Source organism: Cervus canadensis, chromosome 15 (genome assembly GCF_019320065.1).
Source record: "Cervus canadensis isolate Bull #8, Minnesota chromosome 15, ASM1932006v1, whole genome shotgun sequence".
Lineage (NCBI taxonomy): Eukaryota > Metazoa > Chordata > Mammalia > Artiodactyla > Cervidae > Cervus > Cervus canadensis.
The window spans coordinates 16,100,861-16,126,594 of record NC_057400.1 but is presented as its reverse complement, the minus strand read 5'-3'; the positions used below and the strand labels follow the sequence as shown (position 1 = coordinate 16,126,594).

Here is a 25,734-nt window from a genome sequence, read left to right as displayed (position 1 = left end):
ATCCTTGCATTCCTGAGATGAATCCTACTTGATCATGGTATATGATCCTTTTAATGTGTTGGATTCTGTTTGCTAGTATTTTGTTGAGAATGTTTGCGTTTGTGTTCAAATGTAATATTGGTCTGTAATTTTCTTTTTTTGTGATATTGTTGTTTGCTTTTGGTATCCAGGTGATGATGACCTCTTAGAATGAGTTTTGGAGTATTTCTCCCTCTGCATTTGCTCCATTTGTAGATGTATTGTTGATATACTTAAGAGGAAAGACGAATTCCATGTCCTCCTATCCTGCCATCTTGCCTCCTACCCACTCTTGTGTATTTTTAAAAGAACTTTTCTGTCTCTTTTTTACTGCCCCCTCCAAGTAATATTTATTCAGGGGGATAAGTACACGGCATGGAAGACTTAATACAAGCTCAAAGTCAGTATTTTCCTTCCAGTCCTATCCCTGCAGGCCCTCCCTCCAATGGTTATGCTATCAATAGTCTCTATCCTTCCTCCTTCTTTTCTTTCCTCTTTCCCTTTCTTTCCCCCTCTCTCTTCTCTTCTGTCTTTCTCTCTCTCCTTTCTCAGTACTCACTGGATTATATTCACCGTACTATTTTTCTTTCAGTACAGTATTTGCAGCCTATGACTTTCCAGTCTTTCCATATAAGAATATAACATAATGTCTCATTATATGGAGGTACCATAATTTCTCTAACCAATCTCTTCTTTAATGATTTTGTGTACTATGCAAGCATATCCCTGGATAAACTGAAATTATTGGACTTGCTGGATGGTCACATCACTATTTAGATCCACAACAGTGTATAAGTGCAGATTTCTTCGTACTCTCTCCAACACTGTTATCATATCTTTAGTTTTTGTTCATCTTATTCTATAGGTGAAAAAACGGTTCTCAAAGTTTTGGTTCCTTCATCCCTAGGTATGAGTGACTTTGGACATTTTTTGATGGTTGTTAAGCATACTTAACATATGTAAGTTGGTTGTTCAGTTCTTTTCTCCATCGGGTTGTTTTGTCTTTTTTTTCTTCTTTCCCTTTTTGATAGAAGCTTTTCATAAATTGAGAAACTTGGCCTTTTGTCATTTGTATTACATTTTTGTTGTTGTTGTTTTGTTTCCATGTAGTTCTCTTTGTATTTTCCTTTGTTTTTTGGATTTGGTATAGTGAATTAAAATGTCTACTCTGTTTTTATTTCTACACGTATTTTTCTATTACCTTTCTTTGTTCCTTATTAGTACATAAATATTTGATCTTTTTGGAAATTGAATTCCAGTGAGGGGTGAGGCAAAGACCTACTTTTATTACATTTCCAAGTGGTTAGTGCAGAGAACCTAGTGTGATCACTTACCTAGAGCCAGACATCCTGGAATGTGAAGTCAAGTGGGCCTTAGGAAGCATCACTATGAACAAGCTAGTGGAGGTGATGGAATTCCAGTTGAGCTATTTCAAATCCTGAAAGATGATGCTGTGAAAGTGCTGCACTCAATATGCCAGCAAATTTGGAAGACTCAGCAGTGGCCACAGGACTGGAAAAGGTCAGTTTTCATTCCAATCCCAAAGAAAGGCAATCCCAAAGAATGTTCAAACTACCGCACAATTGCCCTCATCTCACACACTGGTAAAGTAATGCTCAAAATTCTCCAAGCCAGACTTCAGCAATACGTAAACCGTGAACTTCCAGATGTTTAAGCTGGTTTTAGAAAAGGCAGAGGAACCAGAGATCAAATTGCCAACAATCTCTGGATCATTGAAAAAGCAAGAGAGTTCCAGAAAAACATCTATTTCTGCTTTAATGACTATGCCCAAGCCTTTGACTGTGTGGATCACAATAAAATGTGGAAAGTTCTGAAAGAGATGGGCATACCAGACCACCTGACCTGCCTCTTGAGAAACCTGTATGCAGGTCAGGAAGCAACAGTTAGAACTGGACATGGAACAACAGACTGGTTTCAAATAGGAAAAGGAGTACGTCAAGGCTGTATATTGTCACCCTGTTTATTTAACTTATATGCAGAATACATCATGAGAAATGCTGGGCTGGATGAAGCACAAGCTGGAATCAAGATTGCCGGGAGAAATATCAATAACCTCAGATATGCAGATGACACCACCCTTATGGCAGAAAGTGAAAAGGAACTAAAAAGCCTCTTTATGAAAGTAAAAGAGGAGAGTGAAAAAGTTGGCTTAAAGCTCAGCATTCAGAAAACTAAGATCATGGCATCTGGTCTCATCACTTCATGGGAAATAGATGGGGAAACAGTGACAGACTTTGTTTTTTTGGGCTCCAAAATCACGGCAGATGGTGACAGCTGCCATGAAATTAAAAGACGCTTACTCCTTGGAAGGAAAGTTATGACCAACCTAGATAGCATATTAAAAAGCAGAGACGTTACTTTGCCAACAAAGGTCCATCTAGTCAAGGCTATGGTTTTTCCAGTGGTCATGTATGGATGTGAGAGTTGGGCTGTGAAGAAAGCTGAGTACTGAATTGATGCTTTTGAACTATGGTGTTGGAGAAGACTCTTGAGAGTCCCTTGGACTGCAAGGAGATCCAACCAGCCCATCCTAAAGGAGGAAATCAGTCCTGGGTGTTCATTGGAAGGACTGATGCTGAAGCTGAAACTCCAATATTTTGGCCACCTCATGTGAAGAGTTGACTCATTGGAAAAGACCCTGATGCTAGGAGGGATTGGGGGCAGGAGAAGAAGGGGACGACAGAGGATGAGATGGCTGGATGGCATCACCGACTCGATGGACATGAGTTTGGGTAAACTCCGGAAGTTTGTGATGGACAGGGAGGCCTGGCGTGCTGCGATTCATGGGGTCGCAAAGAGTCGGACACGACCGAGCGACTGAACTGACTGAGTGCAGAGAAATGAAAAGTTTTCCTTTACTCTCTCAGGGTCCCTGGCTGGGTCTGAAAATTAAACTGACCAAGATAGATTGTATAACAGGCAGGTATGCAAATTATGCTGAATTTTTTCATGTTCTTGAGAGCCATCACAAGAAAATGAGGACTTGAAGTGACCAGAACAGGAAATTGATATACCTTTTAGACAATGAAACAGTGAATTTGTGAAAAATTGACAAGACAACAGGGTTAGGGCTAGGAGTGGTATATGGTGAAAATATAACTAGGAAGATAAGGGTTAGTTTAATGAGGTTTGTTTGTAGATTTGTCTGGTTCCTTCCTGGAGTGATAAGAGTCTGTGGCCAGAAGGCGAATTTATTTCCTGCTTTTAGGTGGAAAGGAGGAAGCGTTTTCTGCATTTATTACTTCTTAATTGCCTTCAGCTGAAAATAAAGTTTTTGTTAGACATAATTTGGGGCATATTCAGATTTAATTTACCAATTTTTCTAACATCATTAATTGAATAAACCACTTTTTTCAAAATGCTGCCTTTATTATATCCTCAGTTCCCACACGTATTTGTCATTTTCCTACATTCTCCTTTATTTAATTGCTTTGTTTTGAATAGTCTTTCCAAAGGACCAGACTTTTTTGTTGTATTTTGGAAGAAGTTATTTACCAAAATTTTTTAGATAATACTTAGGTATTACTACCAATAGTAGTTATCATTTTTCTGTTGATTCTTTTGATTTCTGTGTACATAGTCACATCATTTGTAACTAATACACTTTTTGCCCATCTGTTCTAATATTTATAGCTCTCATTTTCTTTTCTTGTTTCTGATACTAATGGGAATGTTTTTTTCTCCTTTAAACATGATACAGCCTTTTTGGTTGTGATACATACTTTTTTTAATGTGAAGAGATTTTCCTTTTATTAATAGTTAATAAAAAAAAAAGAGCTTTATCAAGAATTAAAAGTCACATTTTTAGTTGCCTCTTCAGCATCTAAAGCATATGACATTTTCCCTTTGATCTATTAATGTGAATTATAGTAACTGAATTTCTTACACCAAAAAGATTTTTTATTCCTGGACTTAAAGTCCTCTTGGTCATGTTATTCTATTACTGGTCTACTGAATTCTGTATTCTTAGTCTACTTGAAATGTTTGCACCAATGCATACATGTGAAATTGATCTTTGATTATCTTTTGTGTTGCCTTTAATGTTTTAGTATTCATGTTATGCTGAATTTTTAAAATAATCTAAAGAGAATTTAGAAGTTTTTCTTCTTTTAGTACTGTCTAGAATAGGTTAGTCGGAGAAGGCAATGGCAACCCACTCCAGTACTCTTGCCTAGGAAATCCCATGGACGGAGGAGCCTGGTAGGCTACAGTCCATGGGGTCGTGAAGAGTCGGGTATGACTGAGCGACTTCACTTTCACTTTTCACTTTCATGCACTGGAGATGGAAATGGCAACCCACTCCAGTGTTCTTGCCTGGAGAGTCCCAGGGATGGGAGCCTGGTGGGCTACCATCTATGGGATCACACAGAGTTGGACACGACTGATGTGACTTAGCAGCAGCAGCAGAATAGGTTAGTATCATTTCTTCTTGGCCACTTCTTTTAAAATATAGGACAGCCCTCCAGAAATAGTGACACAAACATAGAGAATGGAAATGTGGACATGGGAGGTGGGGGAGGGAGAGAGTGGGAAAATTCAGAGAGTATCATTGACATATATATACTGCCTTGTGTAAAATAGATAGCTAGTGGGAAACTGCTATATAGCACAGGGAACTCAGCTTGATGCTCTGTGTATGGTGATCTAGATGGGGTGGGATGGAGGTGGGATGGGAGGGGAATTCAAGAGGGAGAGGATATATGTGTATATATATATAGTTGATTCACTTCACTGTACAGCAGAATCTCACACAACATTGTAAAGCAATTATATTTCAAGTTAAAAAAAAAAAATAGGGGAGTACTCTTGTTCTTCCAACCAGCACAACTGATAATAGGTTGTAGAGCATTAACTTTTTTTCTAGCTTTTTATTTGAAAATTATTTCAACTTTACAGGGATGTGAATAGTAGGAAGAACATCCTTATACCCTTCCCTCAGATTTATCTGTTGATAGATACTTTATCCCATTTCTAAAGTTGTGACTTTTAATAAAACTTTCCTAGAGACTTGATTATAATAAAACTTCAGTTTTAAGGCTATAGCAATTAACTACTAACACCAGAAATGGTGTCCTTAAAGTACATTTATGGGTATTTCCTGATAGCTCAGTTGGTAAACAGTCTGCTTGCAATGCAGGAGACCCTGGTTCAGTTCCTGGGTCAGGAAGATCCCCTGGAGAAGGGATAGGCTACCACTCCAGTATTCTTGGACTTCCCTTGTGGCTCAGCTCGTAAAGAATCCGCCTGCAATATGGGAGACCTGGTCTCAAAACCTAGGTTGGGAAGATTCCCTGGAAAAGGGAGAGGCTACCCACTCCAGTATTCTGGCCTGGAGAATTCCATGGACTGTATAGTCTATGGGGCTGCAAAAAGTTGGACACGACTGGGCGACTTTCACTTGTAGACCTGTAAAATACATTTGCTCAGATCCAGTCACTGTCCACTGCAGAGCCTTCTCACAGCATCACTTTTTGCTATCCTCCTTGTGGGCCTCAGTGAGCTTTGCTTTCGAGTGAAGCCAGCTTGAGTTCAACTTACATGGTTCATCCTCAGCTCACTGTCTTGTCTTTAGAGAGAGTTTTTTGCCCTATCCTACTGACCTGATGGGAAAAGCTAACTCATCGGAAAAGACCTTGATGCTGGGAAAGACTGAAGGCAAAAGGAGAAGGGAGCGGCAGAGGATGAGATGGTTAGGTAGCATCACTGACTGTATGGACATGAATGTGAGTAAACTCCAGGAGATAGTGGAGGACAGAGGTGCCCGGTGTGCTACAGTCCATGGGGTCACAAAGAGTCAGATACAACTTAGCGACTGAACAACACAAGCTGCCCTCTAAGGCCCACTTCCTTTCCAGCCTCGCGTGATTCTAGTGGATTCCTTCAGGGAAAATCTTGCTTTCATTCATGAGGCAGAGCTGACCGTGAGGAAAGTGTGACAGCAAAGTTCCCAAAGTGTACTCTCTTCATTCTTGAGTAAAGATCAGGGCTGCATGTCCATATTCCTATGGTCTCTTTCCTGCTCCTAGTCCCCTGTGAGACAGCACATGAGTGGATAGACACACACACAGTCTCTCTCACTTGTCTAAGAATAAACAATAATTTTAGATATATCATCTAAACCTCTATGTAGGAAAGAAAATTAAGAATATTTAAATAGTTCTGCTAAAACATACACTTCCTCTCATAGTGTCCCATGCCAGAGCAAACGCGCCCCGAACCATTGCCTGGCCTCTGCCAGTAGGCTGCGGGCACTGAAGCAGGTTGCACAGTGGAAAAGAAAAAATAAATAAATAAATAAAACATACACTTCCTTAGCAATCGTGAATAATACAACACAGGATTTCAGTCTCACATTTTTCTATGTGGATTTCTTTAATTTAGTTCTTCATTAAACTTTTGAATCTGCACACCTAAAAGGGCCCTCCAAAGGGGTATCTTCTAGAACAAACAGACCACCTATTCTAAAGACAGTCCACACCTCAACCCTAAAAGCTACAAGCTGCTTATGACTTGAAAATCTGCAAAATTTTATGTTTCAAAAATTTTCAATCACCAGGCATCTTCTGTATACAATTGCTGTCTAAAAGCTATCATAATGGGGGGGAAAAAAAACAGAAATTAGGATGTCAGGACCATTGGTATTTAGTTGATCTTAATACAGAGAGTTGGACTGTGAAGAAAGCTGAGCGCCGAAAAATTGATGCTTTTGAACTATGGTGTTGGAGAAGACTCTTGAGAGTCCCTTGGACTGCAAGGAGATCCAACCAGTCCATCCTAAGGGAGATCAGTCCTGGGTGTTCATTGGAAGGACTGATGCTGAAGCTGAAACTCCAGTACTTTGGCCACCTCATGTAAAGAGTTAACTCATTGGAAAAGACCCTGATGCTAGGAGGGATTGGGGGCAGGAGAAGAAGGGGACGACAGAGGATGAGATGGCTGGATGGCATCACTGACTCGATGGACATGAGTCTGGGTAAACTCCCGGGAGTTTGTGATGGACAGGGAGGCCTGGCATGCTGCGATTCATGGGGTCGCAAAGAGTCGGACACGACTGAGCGACTGAACTAACTAACTAATAATTTTATGGAAGAAGACATTTAGAAAATGTAAAATTGTTCTCCCCAGTATAACAGTGATTCATTATTTTTAAAATATTGATAAAATGTTCTCTTGAAGTTAGTATATTCTTTATAATTCCTCCTCTGTAGTTACCTAAACAACTGTATTATTATTGAGTCAAGGATTTTGTTCCAAATAGGTGATTTAGGCTTAATTGCTCTGAAACACTGTATTATTCTACTTTAACAAATTCTATGGTAGTTAAAGCCAAGAGCTTTGAACCACCTTTTGAATGGGGTTACTTCTTTGTGCTTAAATTACTTGAAGTGTGTTATTGCTTTTATAACTGAATGTTAGGCTATTTAAACTTATTTGCAAAATATTGAAACCTAGATACATAATTTGAAAGTTTATTTCTCCGATAAAAATAGTTTCATACAGTTATTTTCCTTTTGATAAATTTTATCTAAAACACAGCTATTCTATGCTATGGATCATTTCTTTCCTTAATGGGAACATGAGACTACATTAATATAGTTTTTTAATTTGGAATCATGTTTTGTTTGAATTTGTCCTGTCAAACTGTCTTGTACTGATGGTGCCCAAAAAAGGAACAACCAACAGCAAATACCTAAAAAATAAATACTTAAGAGCATTAACAACTGATTGCTTTGCTTGCTTTACTTTGTATAGGTAAATCTTTCTAGTTTCTAGAAATCACCATTATTCATTTAACTACATTATCTTTAACAAAGAGATAATGAATTTAGGGTTGTTTCCATGAAAGACAACTAGATAAAAACAGACTGGAATCTTATTTTTTAGGTGAATTATCCAACCAGGATAGGGTATTATCTTCAGATAATTCAGATACCTGATCAGTTATGCAGATTCAGGAATTTGTTCTTTTCAGTGATTCCAAGTTAGTCAGATTCTGAAATTTCTCGCTCAAGCTACAGAACTCAAGGAAAACTTTTCGTTTAAATCACAATGCCTGCTTATTGATATATAGTAAGACATGACTTTCCTTTGCTCTCCAAGGAAAGGAGACTGATTTGGCTTTTAATTGGGTTTAGTGCTGCTGTTAACACTGAGGTGTGTGTATATTTTCAAATCAGTTTTCTCCAGATACATGCCCAGGAGTGATATTACTGGGTCATATGGTTACTCTATTTTTAGCTTTGTAAGAAACCTCCATACTCTTTTCTATAGCGGCTACACCAATTTATTTTCCTACCAACAGTGTAGAAGGGTTCCTTTTTCCTCCACACCCTCTCCAGCATTTATTAGTTGTAAACTTTTTCATGATGGCAATTCTGAGTAGTGTGAGGTGATACCTCATTGCAGTTTTGATTTACATTTTTCTAATATTAGTGATATTGAGCATCTTTTCATTTCTGTTGGCCATCTGTATGTCTTCCTTGGAGACATGTCTATTTAGATCTTCTGTTCATTTTTTGACTGGATTGTTTGTCTTTTTGATATTGAAACATATGAGTTGTTTTTGTGTATGTTGGAAATGAGTCCCTTGTCAGTCATATTGTTTGCGACTATTTTCTCCCATTCTAGATTGGGATTTCATCTTGTTTATGGTTTCCTTTGCTGTGCAAACTTTTTAAGTTTAGTTAGGTCTTGCTTGTTTATTTTTGGTTTTGTTTCCATTACTCCCCAGGAGATATATTGAAGAAAAAATATTGCTCCTGTTTATCTCAGAATGTCCTGCCTGTTTTCCTCTACATTTTATAGTATCCGGGAAGACCTACATCCTTGATCTCAGGAGCAGACAGTATTAGGAAATTTTAAACACTGGTTCATCAGTTGGTGCCTGGCAGGCCAACACAGAACACTGTTAGTCACACTAAGTGAAATGCACCAAAGTCCAGGTAGGCAGCTCACTGATACTATGTAAATTTAACAGCAAGTAAAATGTAAGCACCTGGTGGTAGAATCTGAGTCCCAAAGAAAGAATCCTATTCCCTAAGATACTGAGGCAGAAAAGAGAGCCCTGTTTCTAGAGAAACTGAGATTAAGAAAATGAGTTATGAAACCTTGAAAGGAAGCAAAACCAGAAACTCACAACTACGGCACGGATTTGTGGTATGGTCCACACACACAAAATAAGGCCGTGACTCAGTTTCTGGAACTGTGCCAGTGATCAGAGTTGATGCAGGAAAGAAGTAACACTAATGATCCCAAGCCAGGTGATGATTCTTAAATCTCTTAAATTGTTAAGAGATTTAAAGAATCTCTCAAATCTTAAATCTCTACTGTCTTGGAACTAAGTTGGTCCCAGAACCTAATTTAAGTGGGTTTCAGCTTTTAGGATTGGAAGGCTTTAAAGACTAGGAAACATATATAATGGTATATAATCACTCTATGGTTCAGATTTATGAAAGTAAGTTTTGTAAAAAGCTTGTTCTTTTCTCTTAGAGCTAGGATTTACCATTAGGTAAATCTTAAATTCGACTCTTTAGGGCTAAAGGTTGGGTTGTGTGCTATTTCTTGGAAGGAGGTATAGAATATTAAGATGTTAAATTATTTAATTCTATAATGTGTGCTTTATGTATGTGTGTATGCATGTGTGTCCATTCCTAAGTTATCTTAACCTGTTCCCATGTCCTGCCTAATTTATCCTCAATTTGTTGTTAAAATACAAGATAGAAAAAATTTATCTTCATCTGGATCTTGTTTCAACTTTGAAAACTTTGGACTTTGGTACTTGAATGTTATGCCTTAAAACTTTGAAATGGTAACTAGTAATATAACTGTTCTTGGACTAAAAACTTTTAGTAATTTGTTTAATAATGTTTAATAGTTGAACGTTATTTATTTGTTTCTAATTTAGATGGGTCTAGGAAAGACAGTTCAGGCAATTGGCATCGCTTACTTCTATAAGGAGGAATGGCCTCTTTTAGTGGTGGTCCCTTCATCTCTGAGGTATCCTTGGACTGAGGAAATAGAGAAGTGGATCCCAGAGCTGAGTCCTGAAGAAATCAATGTCATCCAGAATAAAACTGATGTTGGGTAAGAACAACTTTTTTAAGCTTTAAGAAAAAAAGCCCTCCTGTGTATAATTAATGTATAACAGTGTTTGGAATGAAATATCGCAGAATTTAAAATTAAGAAAGTAATGTTGTTGTTCAGTTGCACAGTCGTATCCATCTCTGCGACCCCATGGACTGCAGCACACCAGGCCTCTCTGTCCTTCACCATCTCCCGGAACTTGCTCAAACTCACGTCCATTGAGTCAGTGATGCCATCCAACCATCTCATCCTCTGTCGTCCCCTTCTCCTCCTGCCTTCAATCTTTCCCAGCATCAGGGTCTTTTCTAATGAGTTGGCTCTTTGCATCAGGTGGCAAAAATACTGGAGCTTCAGCTTCAGCATCAGTCCTTCCAATCATATTCAGGGCTGATTTCCTTTAGGATGGACTGGTTGGATCTCCTTGCAGTCCAAGGGACTTTCAAGAATCTTCTCCGACACCACAGTTCAAAAGGATCAATGCTTCAGTGCTCAGCCTTCTTTGTGGTCCAACTCTCACAGCTACATATGACTACTGGAAAAACTGTAATTTTGACTAGATGGACCTTTGTTGGCAAAGTAATATCTCTACTTTGTGATATGCTAAGCTGGTCATAGCTTTTCTTCCAAGGGGCAAGCATCTTTTAATTTCATGGCTGCAGTCACCATCTGCAGTGATTTTGGAGCCCAAGAAAATAAAGTCTGTCACTATTTCCATTGTTTCCCCATAAGAAAGTAATGTAGAGAATTTTATTTTCCATTTTAAAATATGAATTACCTATCTAAAAGCCAACCATATATTTAATGTTATATGTTCCTTTATGGTATATTTTTAAAATGTAAAATATACATGCTTTAAAAACATGAATATACCTATTTTGTATATACCTTAAATATACTTTAAATTCACTATTTTGAAGTTGAAAAATAAATTTTCCAACTTTTCAGTGATTAACTTGAAGTTTGTGAGCTTTATTATCAACAACTATGGCAGGTTTTGCCTTCTAAGTTGTTAGTTTATATGCAAGTTTTATGTGTAACTCAAAATTAATGTTAGGCAGTTTTACTTTTTTATTATTTCAATTTATAGTTTTAATATTTTCTGTATTGAAAATATTTGTTTTGTGATTGTTTGAAGTCCTTATTCTAAACTCATAGTATAGTTAACTATCTTTTTCTCATTTTATTTTCCAGCCATTGGAATAAACCAATCAATTTGAATATTAATAATTTATTACATCAGTTTCTAGGTGAATTATGCAAATTGTCATGTTCCTAGAAGTTCAAAATTACCATTTCTGAGTCACAAATAAAAAGTTATGTTTCTACTAGAAATAAATATGTAATACTTTGTTAGATTCTTTTGTGTGTGGTATTATTCTTCTATATTTTATTCTCTAAGATTGTTAACATAAAATGTATTTGTAGAAATAAAGTTGGCCTTTGTGAATGTGGAAAGAGGAACCAGACAAAATAGCTAGCTGCCTTTTTCTCTTTCAGCCTTGGAATTCTAATTCAGTAAAATATGTCTTCTTGGGCCCCAGAAAATTTACACACTATATTTGCATAGTCAAAATAAAATGTAGATAATAATTATGAAAAATTTCCTCTTTTTTAATAAAACTGCATGAAATTTAAGACTTAATAGTTTAGAGAATGTAGAATTTATTATAGCCTCTATAATCATTTTCTGTAAGCTATATTTTATTTAAAAGTTTACATTAAAGTATTCTGAAAATATTCCTCTATCATATTTATAGCATTTAAGTCTTCTAATTTTTATTACTATTTTGGAACTATACTCTTGCAATTAAAACAGAGGCTAATGTTTTTAAATGAATAACATTTGGGGTCTGTTAGATAGTGCTTCAACCCCAGCATGTAACTTTTCTGCAGGATGATAGCTAAGGGCAGAAAAACTTACCCAATGTCTTCCAGGTACTTAAATAGTTTTAGGTATATAGCAACAAGTGGCAACATGGATTTACTGCCAATACATATACTTCCTTTTGTCATATACCAGTTATGCCTGGACTGTCTATTAGTCTAGACATGGCAGGACAGCAGCTACAGTGATGTTTGAAGCCTTTGTCTTTTATATATTACTCTTAGTGTATCTAAGTTAGTAATATTAATCCCAAAGTTTTCTCATGCAGCTTTTTCCTGTATTTGACTACAGGAGCAAATTCATAAGTCTGTATATTGAGTGGATTTATCCAAGGTATTAATGCAGTTGTCCTTCAGAAAAAAATGCAAAAATTGTCATATTAGTACTCTAGTACTAATATTAGTACTCATATTAGGCTCTTTAGGAGATCTGAATTTTCTGTTAGAGAGTAGAGAACTGCAAAAGACTTGACACTGTCCTGTGTTTTTCACTGGTCATATAGAAAATGAAAAAGTGATACATTTTATCATTAATGAATTTATTTTTCTAATTATCTCATTCTGCAGACTCATGGGGAGCACAGCACTGTACATCCAAAGATGAATAAGACACATTCCCTGTCCTCACCCATCTTATGATAGAATAAGGGAAATAAACATATAAAGGAATAATTTCATTACAGTATGATAAAGAATATTATAAATATATGAATTATGTCACGCCAGGGCCTCACTTTTGTTGTCACAGTGATAAGGACTCTAACGGCCTTTAATGAGAGGGTTCAAGAATATGAAATGCCCTGCCGTGCTCTGGATAGACCTGTAACATGAAGTATCATCTTGCTCAAAATCACAGTAGCACCTGAGATGAAAAACACTGCTGACCTTCACTGTATAGTCAAGTAATCTTCGAGTTACCTACTTTATATGCAAGAGTTCTAGATGCACTGAAGCAAATATTCCCAGAAAGTAATTTTCTTATTATCCTAGTAAAATGTGTCAAAATATTCCAAAGACCATTTAACTAAAAATTTAGTTTTCTTAACCAGATTTTAAATTCGGATTCTGATTTATCATATTTGAAGATGGTAAATTAAGAGACATTGGGTTTCAGCGTTGTATCATCTCTTCTTATTTTTCCTCTTCTTTCTCCTCTGTATTTCTTCCCTAAGAAATGTATTGTCTATGATACATTGGTTACCAAAATATTTTTTAAGTACATGGATTATGTTTTCTAGGAGAATATCAACCAGCAAAGTGACAGTTCTAGGTTATGGCCTTTTAACCACAGATGCGGAGACTTTGATAGATGCACTGAATAATCAGAACTTCAAAGTAGTTATTGTAGATGAATCACACTACATGAAGTCCAGAAGTGCCACTCGCAGCCGGATTTTATTGCCAATTGTACAGAAAGCCAAACGAGCCATTCTGCTTACAGGAACTCCAGCATTGGGAAGACCCGAAGAGGTATTAAATTCCTTGTATTTTGGGCTTAAAGAAAAAATGGAATCAAACACTGTTTTTATAATTTTTAAATTAGATGCTTCAAATGCCATAAGAGCACATTGGAAAATTCTAGGCTTCTATTTATGGCTAAATATATCTGTTACCACGACTGTTTTTATCTATGTATGTGTGAAGCTTAGCCATGCTTATAGGTATATTTATATATGGCTTTTACCTTTATTACAAGATGTTTATATTTAGTATACATTTGTAATAAGCCAGCTCTGAGAGAGCTATGGCGTCACACCTCTCCTAGTGTTACCATGGCTCTGCATTTGTTCTCTGCTCTGGAAGTCTTCCGAAAGACACATAAAAGTACATAGAGAATGATGGTAAAATTATCAATTTACCTTTTATATGTTTGCTGTAAATACTAGAAGTGGAAGAGTGGACCCCAGGTAATTTCCTTATGTTCCAAAATTATGTCCCTGGATTGTGGGGTTCATTATATCTTTATAAAAATACACAAAATATATCATTTCAGAATGGGAGTATATAAAAGATATGTGTATTCTGCATGGTGATAGTAAAATGAATAATCACTTATTGATTACTTACCATAAGAAAGCGAACACTGACAATATGGTAGTGGTCGGTATGTCCCATGTAATTACATGCCAGTACCTTCATGCCTCACCCAGGATACGTGCTATTCCATGCAAGGGTAAATCCTGGTTTTGTAGATTATGATGGTTATACAAACTGGGGATGTTTGGGATTCTTCACCAAAAAAGTATAAGATTATAAATTCTAAATTAGGAGTTCTAAAACTAGTGTGAGTCTTGCAACTCTGTTTTTCTTTTTCAAAATAATTTTGAATATTCTAGGTCCCTTGAATTTTCCTAAGAATTATTTTTAATAACTTGGCTACTTTTGTAGAGAATCCAGCTTAGATTTTCATAGTTATTGTGTAGGACCTGTAGATCAGTTTGGAATGTATTGCCATGTTAACAATATTACGTCTTCAAATCCATGAACTTGGGATATCTTTCAGTTTATGTAGGTTTTGTTTCCAACAGTGCTTTGTAGTTGTAATAGGATAAGTCTTCTGCTTCTTTTGTTAAATATTTTATCCATTTTGATGCTGTTGTCAGTGGAATTGTTTTATTAATTTCATTTGTAGAAATACAGTCGATTGCATATTGACCGTGTATACTGCAACCTTGGCGAACTCATTCATTACTTCTAATAGTTTTCAGTGGACTGCTTAGGATTTTCTGTACTCAAGATTGTATTTAAACTGCCTAATTATCCTGACTAGAATTTCCAGTACAGTTTGGAATGGAAATGGCAAGTGTGGGCATCTTTATTTTGTTCCTAATCTTATGAGAAAGCATTCAGTTTTTCTCCTTTAAGTATTACCCTTGTTGTGTTTTCAGTCACTCAGTCTCATCTTGACTCTTTGGGAACCCAAGGACTGCAGCATGCCAGGCTTCCCTGTCCTTCACTATCTCCCAGAGTTTGCTCAGATTCGTATCCATTGAGTTAGTGATGCTATTTAACCATCTCATCCTCTGCCACCAGCTTCTGCTTTTGCCTTCAATCTTTCCCAACATCTCTTTCAGAATTTCCCACAGTTTATTGTGATCCACACAGTCAAAGGCTTTGGCATAGTCAATAGAGCAGAAAGAGATGTTTTTCTGGAACTCTCTTGCTTTTTTGATGATCCAGCAGATGTTGGCAATTTGAACTCTGGTTCCTCTGCCTTTTCTAAAACCAGCTTGAACATCTGGAAGTTCATGGTTCACGTACTGTTGAAGACTGGCTTGGAGAATTTTGAGCATTACTTTACTAGCGTGTGAGATGAGTGAAATTGTGCGATAATTTGAGCATTCTTTGGCATTGCCTTTCTTTGGGATTGGAATTTACTTTATTGACTATGCCAAAGCCTTCGACTGTGTGGATCACAGTAAACTGTGGAAAACTCTGAAAGAGATGGGAATACCAGACCACCTGACCAGCCTCTTGAGAAAGCTGTATGCAGGTCAGGAAACAACAGTTAGAACTGAACATGCAACAACAGACTGGTTCCAAATAGGAAAAGGAGTATGTCAAGGCTGTATATTGTCACCCTGCTTACTTAACTTATATGCAGAGTACATCATGAGAAATGCTGGGCTGGAGGAAGCACAAGCTGGAATCTAGATTGCCAGGCGAAATACCAATAACCTCAGATATGCAGATGACACCACCCTTATGGCAGAAAGTGAAGAGGAACTAAAGAGCCTCTTGATAAAAGTGAAAAGGAGAGTGAAAAAGTTGGCTTAAAACTCAACATTCAGAAAACTAAGATCATGGCATCCGGTCCCATCACTTCCTGGCAAATAGATGGGGAAACAGTGACAGACTTTATTTTTTGGGCTCCAAAATCACTGCAGATGGTGACTGCAGCCATGAAATTAAAAGACACTTACTCCATGGAAGGAAAGTTATGACTAACTTAGCATATTAAAAAGCAGAGACATTACTTTGCCAATAAAGGTCCGTCTAGTCAAACCTATGGTTTTTCCAGTAGTCATGTATGGATGTGAGAGTTGGACTATAAAGAAAGCTGAGTGCAGAAGAATTGATGCTTTTGAACTGTGGTGCTGGAGAAGACTCTTGAGAGTCCCTTGGACTGCAAGGAGATCCAACCAGTCCATGCTAAAGGAAATCAGTCCTGAATATTCATGGGAAGGACTGATGTTGAAGCTAAAACTCCAATACTTTGACCACCTGATGTAAAGAGTTGACTCATTTGAAAAGACCCTGATGCTGGGAAAGATTGAAGGTGGGAGGAGAAGGGGACGACAGAGGATGAGATGGTTGGTTGTCATCACCGACTCGATGGACATGAGTTTGAGTAAACCCCTGGAGTTGGTGATGGACAGGGCGTACTGCAGTCCATGGGGTCGCAAAGAGTCGGACACGACTGAGCGACTGAACTGAATTGAACTTTCCCAACATGAAGGACTTTTCCAATGAGTCTGGTCTTCACATCAAGTGGGCAAAGTATTGAAGCTTCAGCTTGAGCATCAGTCCTTCCAGTAAATACTCAGGGTTGATTTCCTTTAGGATTGACTTACCATCAATTCTTCAGCTCTCAGCCTTCTTTATGGTCCAAGTCTTAAATCCATACATGACTACTGGATAAACTATAGCTTTGACTATATGGACCTTTTGGCAAAGTGATGTCTCTGCTTTTTAATATGCTGTCTGGGTTTGTCACAGCTTTTCTTGCAAGGAGCAAGCATCTTTTAATTTTTTGGCTGCAGTCACTGTCTATAGTGATTTTGGAGCCCCCAAATAAAAAATCTATCACTGCTTCCACTTTTTCTGCTTCTGTTTGCCATGAAGTAATGGAAGTGGATGCCATGACCTTAGCTTTTGGAAAGTTGAGTTTCAACATTTTCATTCTCTGCTTTCACCCTCATCAAGAGGCTCTTTGGTTTTTCTTCACTTTCTGCCATTAGAATGGTATAATCTGCATATCTGAGGTTGTTGATATTTCTCCGGGCAACCTTGATTCTAGCTTGTTATTCATCCAGCCCAGTGTTTTGTATGATATACTCTGCATATAAGTTAAATAAGAAGGGTGACAATATACAGCCATAATGTACTCTTTTCCCAATTTGGAACCAGTCCATTATTCCATGTCCAGTTATGTTGCTTCTTGACCTGCATACAATTTTGTCAGGAGACAGGTAATGTGGTCTGGTATTTCCATCGTTTTAAGAATTTTCCAACTTGCTGTGATCCACACAGTCAAAGGCTTTAGCTTAGTCAATGAAGCAGAGTGATAGTTGCTCAGTAGTATCTGACTCTTTTGTGACCCCATGGAATGTAGCCCGCCAGGTTCCTCTGTCCATTGAATTCTCCATCCAGGCAAGAATACTAGAGTGGGTTGCCATTTCCTTCTCCAGAGGAACTTCCTGGACCATGAATAGAATCTGAGTCTCCTGCATTGCAGGCAGATTCTTTACTCTCTGAGCTACCAGGGAAACCCTGATAGCTCAGTCAATGAAGCAGAAGTAGATGTTTTTCTGGAACTGCATTCCTTTCCCTATGATCTCAAGAATGTTAGCAGTTTGATTTCTGGTTCCTCTGCCTTTTCTAAACCCTTGTTAATGGTGGGTTTTTGTAGATTTCTTTTATCAGGTTGAGTAAGTTCTTTTCTACCTCTTGTTTATTGAGTGTTTAATCATGAAAGGATGTTGAGCTTTGTCAAATGCCTTTTCTTCATTATTGAGGTACTCATATGTTTTTTCCTTTATTGATAGGCTACAGTATAATAATTGACTTTCACATATTAAACCAACCTTGCATCTAAGATAAAACTCACTTGGTCATAATATATAATCCTTTCATATACTGCTGGATTCAGTCTGTTAACATTTTGTTGACAATCATTATGTCTGTATTCATAAGAGATATTGATTTGTAGTGTTTTTTTATTCTTTCTTGGTCCAGTTTTGTTATTAAAGTATTACTGGTGTCAAAGAATGACGTGGAAAATGTTCCCTTCTCTACTATATTTTGAAAGATTTTGCAAAACATTGGTGTTTTTTAAATATTTGGTGAATTTGATAGTTAAGCTATTTGGGTCTAAACTTTTCCTTGTGGATGGATTTAGGTTAACAACTCATTCTCTTCACTGAATAAATGTTTATTCGGATTGATTATTTAGTTTAGAATCAGTTTTGGTATTGTATCTTTTTAGGAATTTGCCTATTTCATCTAAATTATCTAGTATATTGGTATACATTTGTGCATAGAATTTTCTTATAATATTTCATTATTTCTGTGAGGCTAAGAGTAGTGTCCCCTCTTTCGTTCTTAATTTTAGTAATTTGAGTCATCTTGTTTTTCTCAGTCATAGCTAAAATTTTGTCAAGTTTGTTGATCTCTTTAAGAACCAACTTTTTGTTTCGTTGATTTATTTCTGTATTTTCCATTCTCTATTTCCATTCTAGTCTTAATTATATTATATCTCCTGTTTGTTTTGGGTATGGTTTTCTCTTCTTTTCCAGTGTCTTAATGTTAAAAGTTAGATAATTAATTTGAGAACTTTCTTCTTTTTTAATAATAAACAATACAGATATAATTTTACTCTAAGCACTGCTTTCACTGGATCTGAATTTTGGTATGTTATTGTCTCAATTTCATTTATTCCAAAGTCTTGTCTAATTTCCCTTGGTTCTTCTTCTTTGGACAATTTGTTGTTTAGGAGTATGTTGTCATATAAAAAGGATGTAAAGGCTTTCCTGGAGGCTTAGATGGTAAGATGGCTTAGCCTGCCTGCAGTGTAAGAGACCTGGGTCCAATACCTGTATCAGGAAGATCCCCTGGAGAAGGGAATGACTACCCACTCCAGTATTCTTGCCTGGAGAATTCCATGGACAGACAAGCCTAGTGGGCTACAGTCCCTGCAGTCACAAAGAGGCGAACACAACCGAGGGACTAACACTTTGACGCTTTTCAAAGCAGCAAAGCTGCTTTGGAAAACATTTCGGCAGTTCCTTAATAAATTGAAAATCAAATTACTATAGTACCTAGGGATGCCATTACTAGGTATATACCCAAGAGAATTGAATATATAGCTGATCATAATGATATCCAAAAAGTGGAAAAAAGCCAGTGTCTATAACTGCTGAATGGATAAACAAAATGCAGCTGTAAAAAGGATAAAGTACTAATATACAGAATGGGTGAACCTTGAAGACATTATGCTCAGGGAAAGCCAGACACAAAGACTACATACTTTAGGATTCTATTTATATGCAATGTCCAAAATAGGCAAATTCTTGGAGATGGAAATATATTAGTGGTTGCCAAGTTCGGGAGAGGGTGGGAATAAAAAATGACTAGTAATGGGTATAGATTTTATTTTTGGAGTGATAAAAATGTTCCAGAATTAGATAGTGGTGATCGAGGCACATTTTGAATATACTAAAAGCTACTGAAATATACACTTTAAAAATGAATAGTAAAAGTGGTATATGAATTTATATCTCAATAAACTGTTGTTTTTTGAAAAGCTTATTAACAGTGAAATGCCATATACAGCCTATTAAAGTTATAAAAATTAAAAGATTTTATGATTCTATTGATGGGAATATAAATTGGTACCATCCTTTTACAAAGCGGCATGGTAACATCGATCAAAATTTTAAAAACATGCCATAATTTCTAAAAACGTACTGTATAAACCCATCTATTAGAAATGCAGATAGGGGATGGATGGATGGATGGATGGATAGATGATTGATAGATGTATATGTACTTTAATGATGTCTAAAATAGACTTGGGGGAAAAATTCTAATCGTGTATGTTATATGATCATGTAAATAAAAGAGAATTATAAATATGCATATATAGGCATACAAGATATATAAATATATATTGAAGAAAGGGATAGGAGTTAGTCCTGAAAAACAGGATGGCAGGGATGGGTAGGTAGAGGGGAAGCAAGAGCCTTGAGGGAAAAGAGGTACATTTTTGTTTTTACTATTTCATTAACTGTACTTATAGTAACAGCAATTAACTTGAAAGTATTACAGCACATTGAGAATACCTATGTTGTTACAGCTTTTCATGCAGATTGAAGCTCTCTTTCCACAAAAATTTGGAACATGGACTGAGTATGCCAAAAGATACTGTAATGCACATGTCAGGTACGAAAAACTCTTTTCTGTAAGTTTTAATCCTATTTACCATGAACATTAAGCTCTATTAAATTTTTTTTTCCCCCAGGGTTTTATAAACTTGTGGTAGCTATGGAATAATCTGAAGTAAAATCTTGGGTGAATGACCCATATATAGAATGAAAAAAAGGAGTAGATAATGGAAGTTTTTCTTTCCTTCTTTTTTACTTTTCATTTTTAAAATTATTTAATTGTGTCGACCAGATGGATGTGCACATTGTACAGAAATGATAAGTAAGTGGCTATTTTGCTCATGTCTTCCAGTTAACCATTTCCCTTCCCAGGTAACCAGTGTTGGCAGTTTCTTACATATTTTTCTGTAGGTACTGTATGCATGAAAAACACATATGGTTATGTATGCACAGTATTATTTCATTTTATTTCTACATGTATAGTATTATACTGTACACATTGTTCTGCAGTTTGCTGTCTTCACTGACTGTATATTAGAGATCTTTGAATATCAGCTACTAGAAAAGCTTCGATATTCTTTTTAAATGTTGCTCTGTATTTCAGTGCTTGGATGCATTATAATTTATTTATGCAGTCTACTATGTATTATAGTGGCAAAGAGCATGCAAAATTAAAGTTAGACTATGTTTTATTTTCACATTCAATACCTACCAGGTATTTCATTTTGTAACTTTACCTCTCTATCCCTCAATTTCTTCAGCTCAAAAAAGAGAATAATTATTCCTTCCTTTGAGTTATTATGTGCCTTAAATGAGCTTATGTTATGAGGTCTTGAATAGTGACTGGCACATAGTGAGCACTCAGTAATTGCTAGATATTTTAGTGTTCCGTGTTATATATTCAGTACATGGGAGTAAGTCTGTAACACAAATTTATTATAAATGGAATTGCTCATACAAAGGGCATTTGCATTTGTATATTTTTTAGACATTTGCAAATTATGCTTCTCAAAATTTATACCAATTTATATTCCTACCAGCAATATGATTATCTCTTTCCTCACACCTTACCGACATATTCAAAGAGAAATTATTTTTCTTGCCAATGTGATCTGATAGTAGTTTTAATGCACGTCAGTCTTCTTATGTTATTAAATGTAGCTTAACATTTTTTGATACTTGTAGAGTCATTTATACTTTTTTCCTGTCAGTTGTCTGTGTTCTTTGCCCTACATTCTACTAAGTTTATTGGCTCTTAATCTTAATAATATACTGGAAAACTTTATATATAGTGGAAGTCAGCTCTTTATATTTGATATGAATCCCACCTTTTTTCTCAGTATATATGTGTGTGTATGTGTGTTTTATTTTTTCCTTTCTACAATTCCCTGAAATAACCGCATGCGACTGAGATGTTCTGATCCATTCCATTCCATTCTAGTGCCACATAGTAGCAGGATAGTTTCCTAATCCTGACCAAGGATTGAATCTGGGTGTTTGACAGTGAAAGCTCGGATTAAGACTATAAATGGAGAAATATTCAGTATTAATATAAACCATAAACTCATTAAAAAGCCTAATACATTAACCATATGGAAATGGAATTTATATCAGGAGTGCAGTCATTGTTTAATATTAGGAAATTTGTTAATATAATTAGCCATGTTAATAATGAAAAGGAAAAGCTTCATTTCATTTCCTCCATTTATGTTGAGGTGTAATTTGATGAAGTTCAGCATTCATCTTTGATTAAAGTTTTGAATATAAGTTATTCATTTCATGTATGATATTTATATAAATGTAAACACATAAAATATATTTTGTGTGTTTGTGTTTTAAGCCTAAAGCAACCATCACATGAAATACTAATACCAAGGCAAGGGTTTAATTGTCTTTGTACTTTACCTTTATTCTGGGGACATTAGTTTAACTACTCAAAAGAAAAATAGGAGGTAAAATTCAGAAAGAAAAATGCAAAATTATCATTATTTGCTGCTGATATCATTATTTAGAAGACCTGAGATAATGAGCTGAGAAATGTTCAAAACCAAAGAGATTTCATTAAGGTGTCCTAGCACAAGGTTACCATTAAAAAGTTGTACACAGATAATAAACAGTTTTAAAATATAATACCAAATAGATGCAATACTGGATATTGTTAGGGAGTCCTTAATCGTGGTTCTTGCAGATTATAAATGCCAAAAATTTGTCTACATGAAACAAACACATTAACACATTAGTACATTTGTCTTTTGGGGACTAGGAAAACCTATCTGGTCAGAATACATTCCTTCTTTTCTGATTAGGACTTACCACATGAAAATATAAGTGTTTGAAGTGTATGCCTGTCCTTTTCTTGCTTTTGAATGTAGACACTATTTGAAAGGAAAATCTTTATGAAATGCTTGATTGGGGAGATAGTGTTCTATTTCCTGCTTACTGTGTGTGTATGCTCAGTCACTCAGCGGTGTTGTTACTCTTTCAATCCCATGGACTGTACCCTGCCAGGCACCTCTGTCCCTGGAATTTTCTAGGCAAGAGTACTGGAGTCGGTTGCCATTTCCTTCTCCAGGAGATCTTCCCAACCCAGGGATCAAACCCAAATCTCTTGTGTCTCCTGAATTGGCAGGCAGATACTTTACCACTGTGCCACCTGGAAGCCCTTCATGTTTACTAGAGAAAGTCATTTCAGGACTGTTTATCATGCCTCTTAAGGCATTTTCTTTCAGATTCCATTTCATAAGTTTCAAGTTATTCCTTTACTTCTTTACCTTGGAAGCACTGTTTCCATAGACTCTGATTCAGATCAAGGCACTTCGTGGCATTTTAAGTTAGTTTGTAGAATGTTAATTTTTTTTTCCTGTAGTGTTCCGAATCTATGAAGTTGTCATTTTCACACTATAATTCTGCAGAAACCAAATTATGGTGAGTTATTCAGTTCTAAACCCTTATTTTATATTTGAAATGTTATGACTATATTAAAAATAAAGTTAAATGAAGCTTGAGGTAAAACAGACCTTTGCCTTTGTAAAGTTTATTAAATATATAAATGATGGCAAACAGAGTTATAATACTTACATGAAGTGATTTTGAGATGAGAAGTTTAGGTATAGGTAACTACCTATCTGGCTTGATTTGAAAGGCACAGAGAAAGTATTCCTGAATCAGAGCATCTCATATTCAAGATTCCTTACATCATTCACACCACTGGGTTATATTTAGAGGAAGCTGTAAATTCAAATATGATTTGAAGAAGATAGCACATTCAATTTTCAACCAGTAGCCAATTAGAGCTAGAAAGACTTTATGATCAGGTGGTCCCCCTCTGTCATTTTATAGATACCTGGTGAGGTTAAATGGCTTGCCATCTGTGTCACTTCCTCTTACATTATTTTTCACTTTTCCTGGCAGTGAGAAAGACTTAGGCAAGGGTAACTTTAATAAATGTTCTTTTACAAAGAAAAAAGGACACAAGATAGTCCAGCCATGCATCCTGTTAGCAGCAGCCACCTCCCTGATGTCAAGCTCGAAGGTTAAGAATATCTTTATAGTAATTTATCAAATTTTATGAACTTTCTTTCTAGCTCGTATTTTGTGCCCATTCCACTTCTCAAAAGAAATAGTTGTCTAAATTTTTATGACAGGGAAAATGCTGGGTGATAGTACATATAAGGTATGTATGGTCATTCTACAAAAGTGTTAATTAGTAGGTCATGTCAGCATCAGTAAATGTCTTATGTGGAAATGCACTGTACTTTGTCCTCAGCAGTGTTGAACTCAATATTCTCAGCCGTGGCTACATAGAGATCAGGTCTGTTCCACTTGCCAATAATTCGAATCTGAGAAAAATACTTAATATACGGGATGGCAGAGATAAGTTTGAAAAATAAGTAGCTAAAAACTAATAGGATAAATTCTGCACTTGTGCTTAGAATGTCTGCTTTGTATGAAAGGATTTGAGAAATCCTCACCTATTATCAGTAGTTCGGTTCACAAAGACTTCTGGTTTTGCATAACCCTAGGCTAAATGGCAACCCACTCCAGTACTCTTGCCTGGAAAATACCATGGACGGGGGAGCCTGGTACTCTACAGTCCATGGGGTCTCGAAGATTCGGACACAACTGAGCAACTTAACTTTCACTTCACTTTCATGCATTGGAAAAGGAAATGGCAACCCACTCCAGTGTTCTTGCCTGGAGAATCCCAGGGAGAGAAGAGCCTGGTGGGCTGCTGTCTATGGGATTGCACAGAGTCAGACTCGACTGAAGTGACTTAGCAGCAGCAGCAGGCTAAATGAAAGTCAAGTGTCTATCATAACTGATAAAAATAAAGTAATGTTAGGGCACACTAATCAGAATAACATCTAGTATAAAGGATGGTTCTACTCTGCTCTTTGATTAGACCACAGCTGGGGTATGGTTAAATTTTGAATTAATCTATTCACTCAAAAAATATTTATAGGGTACCTGTTATTGCCATGCTTTACGCTAGGTATCAAGTATCCATTAGAGCAGCAGTCCCCAGCATTATTGGCTTCAGGAATCAGTTTCATTCCTGAGGTTTTCATTCCTCCTGGGGGAGGGAGGGGGAGCAGAATGGTTTCAGGATGATTCAAGGACATTACATTTATTGTGCACTTTATTTCTATTATTATTATATCAGCTCCATCTCAGATCATCAGGCATTAGATCCTGGAGGTTGGGGACCCCTGCATTAGAGAACAAAACCCAAGTGGTCCCAGCCTTCATTGAATTTTCTAGTCAAATACTAACCAGATAATTTTAGTTGTATTGAGTATCATAAAAGGGAAATAAAGGAAATGAACTAAGCAAGTCAGAAAGGCCTGAAGAGGCATCCTGTGAGTAAGTGACGTTTATCTGCATTCTAGGAAGAGGAATTTTCTGTGGTAAGGCTCAGAGCAAGAGAGACTGCTGTGCTTTTGAGGAACTAAAAGAAGTTCAGTTCAGCTGAATATTCTTGAGTTAATTGAACCTCTTGAGAGGATTTCAAGACAAGATGGAATTAGGCAGGGGTCATAATGATACAGTCTTGTTCTTCATCATAATAGCAGTAAGAAGGCATTGGAGGGTGTTTTGTGTTTTTTAGTTATTACTCTTGTGGGTTTTTTAAATTGCAGTAGAATATGCTTGAGGAAATTTCCCACTTTCACCCTTTTTAAGTTTATAGTTCAGTGATAATAAGTACATTCACACTTACTAATGTTGTTGTGCAGCCATCACCACCATCCATCTGAAACTCTGTGCTCATTAAGGAATAATTTCCCATCCCTACCCCGCACCCCAGCCACTGCATCAGGGACTTTAAAGCATGAAAGGACATGCATGAGTATGTTCACAAGTTTTATTTGTTATTTTTTAAGACAATGTTTTCATATGGTTCAGAATTCTAAACCTACAAAAGCACATATACTTGGGAAAAATCTCCCTTTCACTGCAGTTTCCCTCCCTTTAGGCAACTGTATATAGGTTTTAATCTTTCTACAGAAATTGTATGCTTTTTCAAACTAATTTTTATTTTTCACTGATTATTACAGACATACACATTATTTTGTACTTATTTGTCCTTTCTTTGTATATACAGATACTTTAGCTTCTTCTTTTT

At 36.4% G+C, this 25,734-nt stretch overlaps 1 protein-coding gene across 4 annotated transcripts in view; it reads left to right on the top strand.

Annotated features, from left to right (window-relative positions):
• ZRANB3 (zinc finger RANBP2-type containing 3) overlaps window positions 1–25,734 on the top strand; it is a 279,170-nt gene that overhangs the window by 137,518 nt on the left and 115,918 nt on the right. For 3 of the 4 annotated variants that reach the window (XM_043487604.1, XM_043487603.1, XM_043487605.1), the window contains exons 4-6: window positions 9,944–10,122; window positions 13,245–13,476; window positions 20,084–20,169. In XM_043487604.1, coding sequence (XP_043343539.1) covers window positions 9,944–10,122; window positions 13,245–13,476; window positions 20,084–20,169 — 497 coding nt within the window. Of the gene's footprint in view, window positions 1–8,770; window positions 8,982–9,943; window positions 10,123–13,244; window positions 13,477–20,083; window positions 20,170–25,734 lie in introns of all 4 variants that reach the window. The other variant, XM_043487606.1, reaches the window with a different exon arrangement.